At 47.8% G+C, this 17855-nt stretch overlaps 1 protein-coding gene across 1 annotated transcript; it reads right to left on the minus strand.

Annotated features, from left to right (window-relative positions):
* Nucleotides 1-5682: 5682 nt before the first annotated feature.
* LOC129820353 (transcription factor E2F3-like) lies at nt 5683-13395 on the minus strand. The gene is made up of 6 exons (XM_055877419.1): nt 13364-13395; nt 11270-11527; nt 8714-8875; nt 8495-8609; nt 8216-8384; nt 5683-7779 (listed from the first exon to the last, which is right to left on the minus strand). The coding sequence occupies exons 1-6, from the start codon at nt 13393-13395 to the stop codon at nt 7529-7531; spliced, it is 987 nt and encodes a 328-aa protein (XP_055733394.1). The 3' UTR covers nt 5683-7528.
* Nucleotides 13396-17855: the final 4460 nt, after the last annotated feature.

Here is a 17855-nt window from a genome sequence, read left to right on the forward strand (position 1 = left end):
GAGGGAACATTGGATGGGTGAAGACACGCTCTAGTGGTAATATTGGATGGGTGATGACACGCTCTAGTGGGAACATTGGATGGGTGATGACACGCTCTAGTGGGAGGGAACATTGGATGGGTGATGACACGCTCTAGTGGGAACATTGGATGGGTGATGACACGCTCTAGTGGGAACATTGGATGGGTGATGACACGCTCTAGTGGGAGGGAACATTGGATGGGTGATGACACGCTCTAGTGGGAACATTGGATGGGTGATGACACGCTCTAGTGGGAGGGAACATTGGATGGGTGATGACACGCTCTAGTGGGAACATTGGATGGGTGATGACACGCTCTAGTGGGAACATTGGATGGGTGATGACACGCTCTAGTGGGAAGGAACATTGGATGGGTGATGACACGCTCTAGTGGGAACATTGGATGGGTGATGACACGCTCTAGTGGGAGGGAACATTGGATGGGTGATGACACGCTCTAGTGGGAGGGAACACTGGATGGGTGATGACACGCTCTAGTGGTAACATTGGATGGGTGATGACACGCTCTAGTGGGAGGGAACATTGGATGGGTGATGACACGCTCTAGTGGGAACATTGGATGGGTGATGACACGCTCTAGTGGAAGTTTTGACCATATTTCTTATACCAGTCATCAGGGCCAGCCTTAGACTTTAGCAGTTTTGAAGCAAATGTAGACACGACTTACACCATGTTAATATGCCATCTGAGTAAGAGTGACTAACATAATCAATAGGGGCCCTGTGTGCCCGGCGGTAATTCCACCAGGATTGGTACAGGTTTAGATTGCTGACTAGACTAATTTACTAATCTAAATCATGTTACCTGACATGGGCTTATTGAGTGACTGTCATAACAAGAGAAACACTGCTGATACAAAACCACAATGTTGAAATTACACATTGTGTTTATTCTAGTACTCTAAATCTCAACAGGAAATTGAGTCCCCGAACTGAGTTCCCAAAAACTGGGCCGTGGGGCCCTAATCAGTCGTTAATGTTGCTTATGTCTTCGGGCCAGCGCTGCCAGTCATACTTCCCTTTACAAGCATTGGAGTGGAGTGAACAAGTGTACCGTTTGGGAGGAAGGAAAGAAATTGGGACACAGCCCCTAAATCCACAACCCATTTCCCCTATAGGTGAGTAAGGCTATCCCCCCCCCACCACCCTAGTTAACCAAACACAGTAGACGCTGTAATTATTGAGACAGTGAAGCGTTTGTTTTTCTTTTGTCTCTATACACCAAAAGGTTGGATTTGATAAACAAAGACTATGAGGTTAAGGCGCAGAGTCACTTTTATTGTAAATAAGAATAATGTTTCTAAACACTACTACATTAAAATGTGGATTCTACCATGATTACGGATAATCCTGAACGAATCGTGAATAATAACGAGTGAGAAAGTTAGAGAAGAACAAATATCATAGCCCCAAGACATGCTAACCTCACACCATTACAATAACAGGGGAGGTTAGCATTTTATATCATACCCCCAAGACATGCTAACCTCTCACCATTACAATAACAGGGGAGGTTAGCATTTTCTATCATACCCCCAAGACATGCTAACCTCACACCATTACAATAACAGGGGAGGTTAGCATTTTATATCATACCCCTAAGACATGCTAACATCTCACCATTACAATAACAGGGGGGGTTAGCATTTTATATCATACCCCCAAGACATGCTAACCTCACACCATTACAATAACAGGGGAGGTTAGCATTTTATATCATACCCCCAAGACATGCTAACATCTCACCATTACAATAACAGGGGGGGTTAGCATTTTATATCATACCCCCAAGACATGCTAACCTCACACCATTACAATAACAGGGGAGGTTAGCATTTTATATCATACCCCCAAGACATGCTAACATCTCACCATTACAATAACAGGGGAGGTTAGCATTTTACATCATACCCCCAATACATGCTAACCTCACACCATTACAATAACAGGGGAGGTTAGCATTTTATATCATATCCCCAAGACATGCTAACCTCACACCATTACAATAACAGGGGAGGTTAGCATTTTATATCATACCCCCAAGACATGCTAACCTCTCACCATTACAATAACAGGGGAGGTTAGCAAGTATTGGGGGTATGACATTTGTGCATCTGCAACTTTTGACACTCATCATTACTCATCTGGCACCATCGTAAAGACAAGAAAAAAGAAGTTGGGGTAGCTATATAAATACACTGCTCAAAAAAATAAAGGGAACACTTAAATAACACAATGTAACTCCAAGTCAATCACACTTCTGTGAAATCAAACTGTCCATTTAGGAAGCAACACTGATTGACAATACATTTCACGTGCTGTTGTGCAAATGGAATAGACAAAAGGTGGAAATTATAGGCAATTAGCAAGACACCCCCCAAAAAGGAGTGATTCTGCAGGTGGTGACCACAGACCACTTCTCAGTTCCTATGCTTCCTGGCTGATGTTTTGGTCACTTTTGAATGCAGGCGGTGCTTTCACTCTAGTGGTAGCATGAGACGGAGTCTACAACCCACACAAGTGGCTCAGGTAGTGCAGTTCATCCAGGATGGCACATCAATGCGAACTGTGGCAAAAAGGTTTGCTGTGTCTGTCAGCGTAGTGTCCAGAGCGTGCAGGCGCTACCAGGAGACAGGCCAGTACATCAGGAGACGTGGAGGAGGCCGTAGGAGGGCAACAACCCAGCAGCAGGACCGCTACCTCCGCCTTTGTGCAAGGAGGTGCACTGCCAGCGCCCTGCAAAATGACCTCCAGCAGGCCACAAATGTGCATTGCTGTGAGGACTTGCTTTCATTCAGCCACGTGCATTAGTGAAGTCGGGCGATTAGGCCTGGCTCGCAGTCGGCGTTCCAATTCATCCCAAAAGGTGTTTGATGGGGTTTGAGGTCAGGGCTCTGTGTAAGACAGTCATGTTCTTCCATACCGATCTTGACAAACCATTTCTGCATGGATTTTGCTTTGTGCACGGGGGCATTATTATGCTGAAACAGGAAAGGGCCTTCCCCAAACTGTTACCACAAAGGTTAAGATTTTCATTCATTTGAACTAAGGGGGCTAGTACGAACCATGAAGAACAGCCCCAGAGCATTAATCTTCCACCAAACTTTACAGTTGGCACTATGCATTGGGGCAGGTAGCGTTCTCCTGTCATCTGCCAAACCCAGATTAGTTTGTCGGACTGCCAGATGGTGAATTGGGATTCATCATTCCAGAGAACGCGTTTCCACTGCTCCAGAGTCCAATGGCGACGAGCTTTACACCACTCCAGCCGACGCTTGGAATTGCACATGGTGATCTTAGGCTTGTGTACGGCTGCTCGGCCATGGAAACACACTCGATGAAGCTCCCAACAAACAGCTCGTGCTGACGTTGCTTCCAGACGCAGTTTGGAACTTGGTTGTGAGTCTTGATTTTTAAGCACTATGTGCTTCGCAGTCCGGTTCTCTGAGCTTGTGTGGCCTACCACTTTGCGGCTGAGCCGTTGTTGCTCCTAGACGTTTCCATTTCACAATAACAGCCCTTACAGTTGACCGGGGCAGCTCTAGCATCGCAGAAATTTGATGAACTGACTTATTGGAAAGGTGGAATCGTATAATTTTGCCACGTTGAAAGTCAGTGAGCTCTTCAGTAAGGCCATTCTACTGCCAATGTTTGTCTATGGAGAATGCATGGCTGCGTGCACAAAACAAATTATCATGCTAGTACTTGAACAGTCAAAACATGTGAAATGCCAATCCCTAACACAAACTATGGGTGGCAGGTAGCCTTGCAGTTAAGTGTTGGGACAGCAAACGAAAGGTCGCTGGTTCAAATCCCAGAGCTGGAAAGGTGTAAAAATCTGCCGTTCTGCTCTTGAGCAAGGCAGTTAACCAACTGCTCCCCGGGAACCAATGACGTCGATTAAGGCAGCCCCCCCCCCCCCCCCCCCGCACCTCTCTGATTGGGTTTGGTTAAATGGGGAATACATTTTGGTTGAATGCACACAGTTGTGCAACTGACTAGGTACCCTCTTTCAACATTAGTGGGGGGAAATGCAAAACTGACCCAAGGTCGACATTTAGAGGCAACTTCACCCTACTCCTGGGGATAGTATAGGAATAGTTATAGCAGTACAGTATTTGAGGGTCAAATCAATGGCTACATTTCCTACCTTTACTAGCTCATCGCTGGTTAATTGTAGCCTGGTCCCAGATCTGTTTGTGCTATAAGCTCCCGAGTGGCACAGCGGTGTAAGGCACTACATCTCAGTGCTAGAGGCATCACTACAGAGCCCCGTTCGAATCCCGGGCTGTATCACAACCGGCCGTGATCGGGAGTCCCACAGGGCGGTGCACAATTGTCTCAGCGTCGTCTAGGTTAGCGGAGGGTATGCAGTCATTGTAAAAAATAATTTGTTCTTAACTGACTTGTCTAGTTAAATAACGGTAAAAGTCAAAATGTTTGTTACGACACAAACAGATCTGGCACCAGACTAGTTTAATAGCATGTAGGTTGGTAAATCAGGTAGTACACAACTCAAGTACCCAGACATGACATTCATAAGGGACAACTTCAGACTGAGGCTAGTTCAGACGACTGTGGACTCAACAGCAACGCGTTGTGCTATAAATATCAATAGACTAACCTGGTCCCAGATCTGTTCATGCGCTCATGTCACTCATTGCCATGCCAAACAATGCACACCCAGGCCGGTAGCCAGGCCATCACCCAAACCGGTAGCCAGGCCATCACCCAGGCCATCACCCAAACCGGTACCCAGGCCGGTAGCCAGGCCATCACCCAAACCGGTAGCCAGGCCATCACCCAGACCGGTAGCCAAGCCATCACCCAGACCGGTAGCCAAGCCATCACCCAGACCGGTAGCCAAGCCATCACCCAGACCGGTAGCCAAGCCATCACCCAGACCGGTAGCCAGGCCATCACCCAGACCGGTAGCCAGGCCATCACCCAGACCGGTAGCCAGGCCATCACCCAGACCGGTAGCCAGGCCATCACCCAGACCGGTAGCCAGGCCATCACCCAGACCGGTAGCCAGGCCATCACCCAGACCGGTAGCCAAGCCATCACCCAGACCGGTAGCCAAGCCATCACCCAGACCGGTAGCCAGGCCATCACCCAGACCGGTAGCCAGGCCATCACCCAGACCGGTAGCCAGGCCATCACCCAGACCGGTAGCCAGGCCATCACCCAGACCGGTAGCCAGGCCATCACCCAGACCGGTAGCCAGGCCATCACCCAGACCGGTAGCCAGGCCATCACCCAGACCGGTAGCCAGGCCATCACCCAGACCGGTAGCCAGGCCATCACCCAGACCGGTAGCCAGGCCATCACCCAGACCGGTAGCCAGGCCATCACCCAGACCGGTAGCCAGGCCATCACCCAGACCGGTAGCCAGGCCATCACCCAGGCCGGTAGCCAGGCCATCACCCAAACCGGTAGCCAGGCCATCACCCAGACCGGTAGCCAGGCCATCACCCAGACCGGTAGCCAGGCCATCACCCAGGCCGGTAGCCAGGCCATCACCCAGGCCGGTAGCCAGGCCATCACCCAGGCCGGTAGCCAGGCCATCACCCAGGCCGGTAGCCAGGCCATCACCCAGGCCGGTAGCCAGGCCATCACCCAAACCGGTAGCCAGGCCATCACCCAAACCGGTAGCCAGGCCATCACCCAAACCGGTACCCAGGCCATCACCCAGACCGGTAGCCAGGCCATCACCAAATGGTACCCTATTCCTTACGTAGTGCACTACCCTCGACCAGAGACCATAGGGTTCAGGTCAAAGGTCGTATGCTACAAAAAGGGCATAAGGGTGCGATTTAATAAAGCGCTCATCTAAAATCAGGTTCATTCCTCAAAGACAAGCGATGCTCAAAAACTCTGAATACATTTTAGCATTAGAGGTTAGTAAAGGGTTTCCCCAAACTCTGAATATATTTCAGCATTAGCGGTTAGTAAAGGGTTTCCCCCAAACTCGGTCGTCGGGACTCCAAGGGGGGGTGCACGTTTTGGTTTTTGCCCTAGCACTACACAGCTCACTCAAATAATCATCCAGCTTTGATCATTTGAATCGGCTATGCAGCCCTTGAGGTCGCGGTGACAGAGTTTCGGGAACCGCTGGGTTAGTAGTATGATCGGGTAAAAATACAAAAAGTTAAACATTGGTATACCAATCAAAAAGGAAAAATCAAAAAGTTGATATACATTTGCATCAATGGGTTAATGATGTGTTAGGGGTATTGATCCTTAATGATTGGACGAAGGAGTTTTGTAAATTTTTAACTCACAACATCTAGTAATAAAACATCCACTTCTACATTTGAACGAAGCAACATGTATTTAAAGGAAAAAGAAACTGAGAAACGAACACGAAGGAGTTGGTTCATAACACTAGTCAATAAGTAATGGCTGGAAGGATGGCTCCAGTGGCTGAAACAAGATGAGGGGCTTGTCTGCGTGCACGGTGGTGTGTGTGTGTGTTTTACTGGTGGTAAGGAGGAACATTGCTTCAATATACAGGAATCAGCAGAGGCTACGGGTGGCAGTAGGGAACAAACAACCAATATGACACACACACTCCCCAAAAATAAATAAAAATAAAAATACAGCAAGTGTGTAGGAAAATGATGACCCCAAATGGCACCCCATTCCCTGTATAGTGCACTACTTCTGAACAGAGCTCTGATCAAAAGTAGTGCACTATATAGGGAATAGGGTGCGATTTGGGATGCAAACCCAGGGCCATCTTTTACTACATACTCTGGTTATCCTAACAATACCAGTGAGTCCATCGACATCCAGGCAGACCTCACCATCCTGGGGCCTAGATATCAGGTCTGCTCGCTTCTTGTGAACCCGAGAACCAGGACCTAGCCGGGTAGGTTTCACTACATCACATTATTAAAACACAAGTTGACAGATAACAGTCACACAACGGAAGAGATGGGTAAGAATCTGTGTCCAGAGGTTAATACCCATAACCCATCTCTGTTTAGGGACAATCTGTGTTTACAGACGAGAACAGTACATCAAGAAGACGTAACGGTCTGCTATGGGGAGTGAGTGATTGAATGTTGGTTTGCCTGTCAGCGCAGGTCAAATCAGAAAAACAAGGCTTTGAGAAGGGGTTTGTCTGTTTGTTCAGCCACAGAATTCTCCCCTCTAGACAGTTTGTGTTTGTGCTGGCCTGACACATTTGTCCGGATGGCAACATAGTCTTACTTCCTTCGATGAAATCTATACCAAAAAAAACAAAACATGTATTTTCACATTCAATGTCACAGCAGGTCCTCTATGAGCGATGCAGTCTAGAATGTCAAGAAAAACCATTGCTCCAAAATGGCTGCTGAGCTACAGCTGATGAAACCACTGGGCTATAGGATACAACAGTTGACTATACTGTAAATTATCACATTTGGGCCATAAATCTGGCCAATAACATGCCTCAAAAATCAAAATCCCCAAAATGGCCGCTGAGTTTCCATTTCACTCAGTTACAGAGCAGGTCTTCAAGTGGAAGCTGGTCCAGGTCGTAGGACAACAAGTCGTCTTCCCCCAGGCTGAGCATGTAGTCGTCCTCCTCAAAGAGGAGGGAGGGAGAGAGGGAGACAAAGGGCTCCTGGTCGACATCCTGGAGGTGGAGGAGGGAGACCGGGGTCACTGTCACTGCTGAGCATGCTGGGAGCCTGGACAGGGCGTTGGAGAAACTGATACTGGCGTTATCAGTGGAGTTATTACCCCCTGGTGAAATGGAGAGAAAGACGGAAGAGAGAGGCGCAGAGAGAGAGGGGCAAAGAGAGTGCTTTGAAGGAGTAGTTTGCCCAATAACCAACCACAGAGACAGAGGACTAGTGCCCAAAAGCCTGTTTTAGCATGGGCAGCACCATTGAGGACTTCCACCATTTTGAAGTAGTCAACTGGCTGGGACTTCCTATGGGTTAAGTGCCTTGCTCAAGGACACAGAGATTTTCTCCCTAGCTGTCTCTGGGATTAGTACCAGTAACATTCAGGTTACTGGCCCAACGCTCTTAACCGCTAGGCTACTAGGTCACCCTAGTAGTAGAAACAAATGCACTACTTCAAAATGGAGATGGCCTCAATGGTGCTTCCTGTGCTCTCTCAGACGCCATAATGGGACAGATAGATAATGATGCGATGTCTAAGTTTATGGGCTCACCTTGTGACACCTTGAGGACGGACAAAGAGGAGTTTCCATTGACATACGATGAAGAAGGATGTCCGTTTCCATTCAGTGCCACGTTGTTCAGCGTGGAGGGGGCGTGGTCATCAGAGCATAGGGAGACATCTATTGGACCCTGGGTACTGCTCAGGTGGACCTGGAGACTCTGATTGGACAATCGACAAATCAATCATTTCAGTTTTTAAGCAATTCAATAGCCAACTGCAGGGAATAAAGAGAACATTGACCATGATCAGTGTGTGTGTGTGTGTGTACCTCTGCAGGGTCTGGCACCTCAAGTCTGGTTTCAGCAGGGGCTTTGACCACAATGACCGTCTGGTCCTTCAGACTAGGAATCCTCTTCACATCCTCATACGATATGTATGCAAACGTACCCAGGGGTTAAGGAAAAAGAGTAGTCATTTACACACACAGGACAACACCACACACACACACACACACCTCAAAAACAGCAGGCTTGTAAAGGAAGGCTATTTCCTTGTGGGTGTGTCTTTAGACATCTGTTGGATGATGCGTGTAGAGATGTGTAGGAGTTCATCCAGTCTCTTCTCCTCCTGGGTCAACTCCAGCAGCTCTTTACCCACAGAGACACGGGTCTGGACCCTGGCCACTCCCTCTGGAGACAGGCTGCAGCCCCTACACACACACACACACACACACACAGGAGAACGGCACGTTAACACACACACGTTAATACCAATGGTGGGAAAAGTACCCAATTGTCCTACTTGAGTAAAAGTAAAGATACCTTAATAGAAAATGACTCAAGTAAAAGTGAAAGTTACCCGGTAAAATACTACTTGAGTAAAAGTCTAAAAGTTTTTGGTTTTATAGTTACATAAGTATCAAAAGGAAATGTAATTGCTAAAATGTACTTAAGTATCAAAAGTAAAAGTACAAATCGATGGTGTTATTTCCTTGTTTTTCTTAAAATTACAGAAAGCCAGGGTCACACTGCCAACACATAATTTACAAATGAAGCATGTGTGTTTGGTGAGTCCTTCAGATCAGAGGCAGTATGGATGACAAGGGATTTGTTTGAATTGGACCCTTTTTCGTGTCATGCTAAGCATTCAAAATGTAATGAGTACTTTTTGGGTTTCAGGGAAAATGTACGGAGTGAAAAATAAATTATTTTCTTTAGGAATGCAGTGAGGTAAAAAGGAAAAGTTGTGAAAAATATAAATAGTTAAGAATAAATACCCCAAAACATGACTTGAGTAGTACTTTAAAGTATATTTACTTAAGTACTTTACACCACTGGTTAATACATACAAACACACACAGAGGAAAAAAAGCATTTATCACAAAAACAGTCACACATTTCATACACACATTGTTCTTGAGTTTCCCTGTGACATGTAAACTCGGCAAAAAAAAGAAACATCCCTTTTTCAGGACCCTGTCTTTCAAAGATAATTCGTAAAAATCCGAATAACTTCACAGATCATTGTAATGGGTTTAAACACTGTCTCCTGTGCTTGTTCAATGAACCATAAATGTATGATTATGCATCTGTGGAACGGTCGTTAAGACACTAACAGCTTACAGACGGTAGGCAATTAAGGTCACAGTTATGAAAACTTAGGACACTAAATAGGCCTTTCTACTGACTGAAAAACACCAAAAGAAAGATGCCCATAGTCTCTGCTCAACTGCGTAAATGTGCCTTAGGCATGCTGCAAGGAGGCATGAGGACTGCAGATGTGGCCAGGGCAATAAATTGCAATGTCCGTACTGTGAGACGCCTAAGACAGCGCTACAGGGAGACAGGACAGACAGCTGATCGTCCTCGCAGTGGCAGACCACGTGTAACAACACCTGCACAAGATCGGTACATCCGAACATTACACCTGCGGGACAGGTACAGGATGGCAACAACAACTGCCAGAGTTACACCAGGAACACACAATCCCACCATCAGTGCTCAGACTGTCTGCAATAGGCTGAGAGAGGCTGGACTGAGGGCTTGTAGGCCTGTTGTAAGGCAGGTCCTCACCAGACATCACCGGCAACAACGTCACCTATGGACACAACCCCACCGTCGCTGGACCAGACAGGACTGGCAAAAAGTGCTCTTCACTGACGAGTCGCGGTTTTGTCTCACCAGGGGTGATGGTCGGATTCGCGTTTATCGTCGAAGGAATGAGCGTTTCACCGAGGCTTGTACTCTGGAGCGGGATCAATTTGGAGGTGGAGGGTCCATCATGATCTGGGGCGGTGTGTCACAGCATCATCGGACTGAGCTTGTTGTCATTGCAGGCAATCTCAACGCTGTGCGTTACAGGGAAGACATCCTCCTACCTCATGTGGTAACCTTCCTGCAGGCTCATCCAGACATGACACATGACAATGCCACCAGCCATACTGCTCGTTCTGTGCGTGATTTCCTGCAAGACAGGAATGTCAGTGCTCTGCCATGGCCAGCGAAGAGCCCGGATCTCAATCCCATTGAGCCTGTCTGGGACCTGTTGGATCGGGGGTGAGGGCTAGGGCAATTCCACCCCAGAAATGTCTGGGAGCTTGCAGGTACCTTGCTGGAAGAGTGGGGTAACATCTCACAGCAAGAACTGTCAAATCTGGTGCAGTCCATGAGGAGGAGATGCACTGCAGTACTTAATGCAGCTGGTGGCCACACCAGACACCGACTGTTACTTTTGATTTTGACCCCCCTTTGTTCAGGGACACATTATAACATTTCTGTTAGTCACATGTCTGTGGAACTTGTTCAGTTTATGTCTCAGTTGTTGAATCTTGTTATGTTCATACAAATATTTACACATGTTAAGTTTGCTGAAAATAAAACTCAGTTGACAGAGAGGACGTTTCTTTTTTTGCTGAGTTTATATACTTTTCGGCATCGTCGTGCCGACCCCCGTCTTAATGGCCGGGATATCGTGCCGTGTTACGGCACAGTTCCACCAACTATGGAGAATTTCTAACCAGGCAGTGCAACACAACTTGGCTTGGCTCTGTACAGCTGTGTATAAAGGTCATAGACAGGGAGACCCCCCCCCACCCCCCACTCACATCCATTGGATGTTGTTCTTGGACTTCTTCTTGATGAGATGCACCCCCTCCAGGACGTTGGTGATGTCATAGAGACGTCTCTTCGGCACCTTGAGGGACTCCGCGGCCAGGTTCAGGTCCACCACCCCGTCACTGGACTGGGCCAGCAGCTGGACAAACTTCTGGGTCAGGAGGCCTAGAGATGCGTCATACCTGGTCTTCTCTAACGGGGAGGGGGTAGCTGGAGAGAGAGGAGATGGGTTAGTTAACAGACAGAACCTGGAGGGAGTGGAGAGATGGGTTAGTTAACAGACAGAACCTGGAGGGAGTGGAGAGATGGGTTAGTTAACAGACAGAACCTGGAGGGGGGGAAGAGATGGGTTAGTTAACAGACAGGAGCTGGAGGGAGAGGAGAGATGGGTTAGTTAACAGACAGAACCTGGAGGGAGTGGAGAGATGGGTTAGTTAACAGACAGAACCTGGAGGGAGTGGAGAGATGGGTTAGTTAACAGACAGAACCTGGAGGGAGTGGAGAGATGGGTTAGTTAACAGACAGAACCTGGAGGGGGGGAAGAGATGGGTTAGTTAACAGACAGAACCTGGAGGGGGGGAAGAGATGGGTTAGTTAACAGACAGAACCTGGAGGGGGGGAAGAGATGGGTTAGTTAACAGACAGAACCTGGAGGGGGGGAAGAGATGGGTTAGTTAACAGACAGGAGCTGGGTGGAGTGGAGAGATGGGTTAGTTAACAGACAGAACCTGGAGGGAGTGGAGAGATGGGTTAGTTAACAGACAGAACCTGGAGGGGGGGAAGAGATGGGTTAGTTAACAGACAGAACCTGGAGGGGGGGAAGAGATGGGTTAGTTAACAGACAGAACCTGGAGGGGGGGAAGAGATGGGTTAGTTAACAGACAGAACCTGGAGGGGGGGAAGAGATGGGTTAGTTAACAGACAGAACCTGGAGGGAGTGAAGAGATGGGTTAGTTAACAGACAGAACCTGGAGGGGGGGAAGAGATGGGTTAGTTAACAGACAGAACCTGGAGGGAGTGGAGAGATGGGTTAGTTAACAGACAGAACCTGGAGGGGGGGAAGAGATGGGTTAGTTAACAGACAGAACCTGGAGGGAGTGGAGAGATGGGTTAGTTAACAGACAGAACCTGGAGGGGGGGAAGAGATGGGTTAGTTAACAGACAGAACCTGGAGGGGGGGAAGAGATGGGTTAGTTAACAGACAGAACCTGGAGGGAGTGGAGAGATGGGTTAGTTAACAGACAGAACCTGGAGGGAGTGGAGAGATGGGTTAGTTAACAGACAGAACCTGGAGGGGGGGAAGAGATGGGTTAGTTAACAGACAGAACCTGGAGGGAGTGGAGAGATGGGTTAGTTAACAGACAGAACCTGGAGGGGGGGAAGAGATGGGTTAGTTAACAGACAGAACCTGGAGGGGGGGAAGAGATGGGTTAGTTAACAGACAGAACCTGGAGGGAGTGGAGAGATGGGTTAGTTAACAGACAGAACCTGGAGGGAGTGGAGAGATGGGTTAGTTAACAGACAGAACCTGGAGGGGGGGAAGAGATGGGTTAGTTAACAGACAGAACCTGGAGGGAGTGGAGAGATGGGTTAGTTAACAGACAGAACCTGGAGGGGGGGAAGAGATGGGTTAGTTAACAGACAGAACCTGGAGGGAGTGGAGAGATGGGTTAGTTAACAGACAGAACCTGGAGGGAGTGGAGAGATGGGTTAGTTAACAGACAGAACCTGGAGGGGGGGAAGAGATGGGTTAGTTAACAGACAGAACCTGGAGGGGGGGAAGAGATGGGTTAGTTAACAGACAGAACCTGGAGGGAGTGGAGAGATGGGTTAGTTAACAGACAGGAGCTGGAGGGAGGGGAGAGATGGGTTAGTTAACAGACAGAACCTGGAGGGAGTGGAGAGATGGGTTAGTTAACAGACAGAACCTGGAGGGGGGGAAGAGATGGGTTAGTTAACAGACAGGAGCTGGGGGAGGAAGGCAGACACACTAGACAGGAAGGCGAGCACGCATACACACTTGAGCAGGTCCAGGTAGGTGAGGGAATTAATGACAAGTGAACTGTGACTACACACTAGGTCACAAAGAGCAACAATGTTCCTCAGGCATCTTCATTCCTCAACAAAGGCTAGACCATCTCTTTACACTAAAATGGCCTCCACTCCTTTCCTTCAACTTTTAAGTTATTGGAGTTTTCAGCAGGCCATGACGTGGCTCAAAACTGAAATAAACAGGAAGTTAAAGACTTGAGATGAGACGTTGTTTCTACTAAACTGAGATGAGACGTTGTTTCTACTAAACTGCGATGAATGCACTGTAACTCCGCCCTGGACGAGGGACGGCGTGACGCCGCCCTGGACGAGGGACGGCGTGACGCCGCCCTGGACGAGGGACGGCGTGACGCCGCCCTGGACGAGGGACGGCGTGACGCCGCCCTGGACGAGGGACGGCGTGACGCCGCCCTGGACGAGGGACGGCGTGACGCCGCCCTGGACGAGGGACGGCGTGACGCCGCCCTGGACGAGGGACGGCGTGACTCCGCCCTGGACGAGGGACGGCGTGACTCCGCCCTGGACGAGGGACGGCGTGACTCCGCCCTGGACGAGGGACGGCGTGACTCCGCCCTGGACGAGGGACGGCGTGACTCCGCCCTGGACGAGGGACGGCGTGACTCCGCCCTGGACGAGGGACGGCGTGACTCCGCCCTGGACGAGGAACGGCGTGACTCCGCCCTGGACGAGGAACGGCGTGACTCCGCCCTGGACGAGGAACGGCGTGACTCCGCCTTGGACGAGGAACGGCGTGACTCCGCCCTGGACGAGGAACGGCGTGACTCCGCCCTGGACGAGGAACGGCGTGACTCCGCCCTGGACGAGGAACGGCGTGACTCCGCCCTGGACGAGGAACGGCGTGACTCCGCCCTGCCCTAGTAAAAGCTAGTAGACGATTTCACCATTCAAAAACCAAGTACCAGCTCAGAATCAGCAGAATGAATACACCCCTGATCACACGCAAAACACAGTTCACTTTCATAGCAGCCATATACAAACAGCATGGCTGTATAATTCGATGGCTGTATAAATCCTTCTCACATCTACACACTCCTCCTCTCACCGTTTCCCTTCACTTGTGGACTTCAGTGCACAACACATCAGCTGTCTGTGACCAGGTGAAAAGACCATTCCATGCCATACCTTCCTATCATAACCGCTACACACAGCCTACATCGTTGTCACCATACTTTCATCATATTCAACATAGCTACAAGAAATAACGCGGTAGTAAACCCACTACATGCAGTAGTCTACAGTCAAGAGCAAGCAGTTTAGCAGTTACACCTGCAGGCCACAGCAGTAATCAATTAATAATACCAAAAGCTTACTTTGACTTGGAAGAGTTCCAGTGTTGGACAGCCATAACCAGCTAGCTCACATAGCATTCCTCTATTGAATGCATGCAGTAGTACAACTGACTACGTATCCCCCTTTCACTTTGTTTGAGCGAGCTAAAAAAGAAATATGCATTCGTTAGCTAAGTATGTGAAAGTTACAAAAAATAAAAAAAATATAGCTAGCTCTCTTGTTTAATTTGAGGAAATTAATTTGTTTAAAACTGTTCAACCATTGTCTCCCTCTGAGTCAACTACTCACCACGTATGCACTGCAGTGCTAGCTAGCTGTAGCTTATGCGGTCAGCACTAGATTAATTATCTGATCCTTTGATTGGGTGGAGAACATGTCAGTTCATGCTGCAAGAGCTCTGATAGGTTGGAGGACGTCCTCTGAAAGTTGTCATAATTACTGTGTAAGTCTACGGAAGGGGGTGAAGCCATTAAACTCCTAAGTTTTGTATTGAAGTCAATGTACCTAGAGGATGAACACTAGCTGTCCTCCGGCTACACCACGGTGCTACCCTAGAGTGCGATTGAGGCTACTGTAGACCACTGCAAAACAGTACTTCTTTATTATTTGGTGACATGTGAATATATTTAGTATAGTTTTATCTAAAAAGGGATTAATGTTTCACTATTTTTACAAAATTGACTGAGGATGGTTCTCCCCTTCCTCTGAGGAGCCTCCACTGGTCACCTCCCTGAGTTTGCATAAATAATTTCTTAGTGTGAGTTAATATGAATCGTCATAACACATACCATGTGCTGTTTGTGGGATGCAGTTTGCACGTGCACGCTTACAGATTTAGACCACATCACATCTGAAATGTGTTGAACTTCCTCATGGTAGGAATCCAGGTTAGCTAGCAAAAATGCTATCTTGGTACGTCACAGAGTTGTTCAGCTATGCGCTTACGATTGTCATTAGACACATGGAAGTGTGTCTAATGATAGTCCCCTGCTTGTCATAAAACTAAAAGTACTGGAACTATGGTAAATAATTAAGTTAGACTCCAAACGCGCTCTTTTGAGCAGCTGGAGCAAAAGATTACAATTGGATGGTGGGTTGGTGGGAGACAGACAGCTAAACTGGGAGAAGATTCTCGCACATCCCCCTCGAAGCGTCGTTTACGGTCTAGCTTGTGGTGTTAAAACAAACAAAACAAAATTCTTTAGATATTCATGCTAGCTAGCAAATGAACATGAGCTAAGACCAGTTTTTCTCTCGACTGTATTTATGATAGATTTGCGGTTATTCTTACGATTTCATTTCTGCAGGTCAAAACTTTAGAAAGTTGCCTGCTAACGTTACATAGATAACGGAAGAACAAAAATACTCATGTCCAGTTAGCTGATTGATTTGACGGGTCGTTATTGTGCCAAACAAGATCATACTCAGCTAGGTCGATGTGTTGCCAATCCAACTAAGGCGTGTGCTTGATAATTAAATAGGATAGCTGTCTGGGTAATGAGTTAACTAACGTTAACCAGGGCTTTTCACAGACAGCTGTGTGTTATGTGTTAGGCTAGTAGGTGGTTGTGTTCGCGGGGTCCGACATGTCAGTCAACCTGCTATCTGCCAATCACGGGAATGCCTGGAATGTTCTGATGCCGGGCATCCTGGTGGTTGGCGGAGTGGCGTGGGGGGGGGGGGGTTGGGCAGGGGGATGGAGCATTGGAAGTTAAGACCAGGTTTTGCCTTTGTTCTCTCTCTTACGTCTGGGCTTCACAAGAGAAGGTCACGATTGGCTTGTGGGCTATCTTTCATTTATTTGGCGTGGGCTACGGCCAAACAGTAGCCTGTGTAAAGTTGGTTTAATAAACCGTCCATTCGTAAACTCAATCCTCTGTCTGGACAGTCGTTCTTGTATGATCTAGTCAGGTCATTACATAACGTTAACCAGGGCTTTTCGGTGACCCTTTATAAATCCACTGGTTTATCACAAACACATAACGGTAAACATACATGCATAAAGAGTCAACGTGTAACATTTGCAATCAAATAAAAAAAAGTTATGTATTTAGCTAAAAGTCTAGCTAACACTGCATACTACTAACAATAGCTAGCGAAGTAACGTTAGCTAGTTAGTTTAATACGGGTAGTTTAACGTCGGCTAGGATAAGTAACTGGTTAGCCCTCACTAGTTAACGAACATAATGTAAAGTCAGCTGTTAGTCAACTAACGTTAAATCTAGTTAGCAAGCTAAATGACTTGTTTGCATTCATGTGACTGCCCGGAATATTGTATGCCAAACGAGCCATCGCGTTATGAATTACCGGGTGTCTTCCGAGGGGTGGTCGCTGTCCGGTCCCGTTTGTAGACACCCCGATGGGGGTAGTGTATAGCTGACTGTCGGTCGGGTCTGGGACACCGACATTGTTAGTCTGGTTCGGACATGGCGGAGGGGTTAAGATCTGATAATACAGCGCATTGGTGTACTGGGTCAGAACTGTGCGGTTTTTGTCCATGGAGGAGCCCCCGACCCCTGCAATTAGGACTTTCTCCGGGACAGAGACTCCCCCCTTTCTCATCATCAGGCTCGAATGTCCTTTTGTCCCTCCGCTACTTGGGAGCACTTTTTTTTTCTAAATTCGCATCGATTCGACAAAAAAAAAAAAAAAATCTGGGATATCGTTAACTAATAACTAACAATAACTAATATCTTACATGCCCGTTCTTAAAAAATTGATAAACGATATGTTTCTAAAACAGGGAAGATGCAACGGATTTTATTAGGTCGCAAGCTCCATTCCTGCTGCTTGAAAAATGGCTACAGGAAGCTGATAGTGAATTATGGGATGCAGTTTAAACGCGAAACTTGGATTTCCCGGGAATGTTTTAAACAAGATTTACATATATAATGCTATTGGTTAGCGTAGTAGCAGACTCCCCCTATACGTAATTGTGTCGGCGTGTCTGACCAATGGGTGAGTATTTTCGACATACAATGCAGTGTCCTGTGTTTACTTGGGGTGATTCGATTAATCTGTCTGGGCGCCCAGGTAGACGTGCTTTGCACCTGGTGAAAGTTGATTGCATTCGTTTAGGAACCGGGCTGCCTCCCGGGTGTGAGCCAGGTTACCCGTTCAAAGCCCACGGCGAAGTAGGCTCAAAACAAAAGTGGCTTAATTAAGCATGTGGAGTAATGAGTAAGATTCTGTGTTTTGACATGTAAAAGTGAT

The sequence above is a fragment of the Salvelinus fontinalis genome, chromosome 22 (assembly GCF_029448725.1).
Source record: "Salvelinus fontinalis isolate EN_2023a chromosome 22, ASM2944872v1, whole genome shotgun sequence".
Taxonomy (NCBI): domain Eukaryota; kingdom Metazoa; phylum Chordata; class Actinopteri; order Salmoniformes; family Salmonidae; genus Salvelinus; species Salvelinus fontinalis.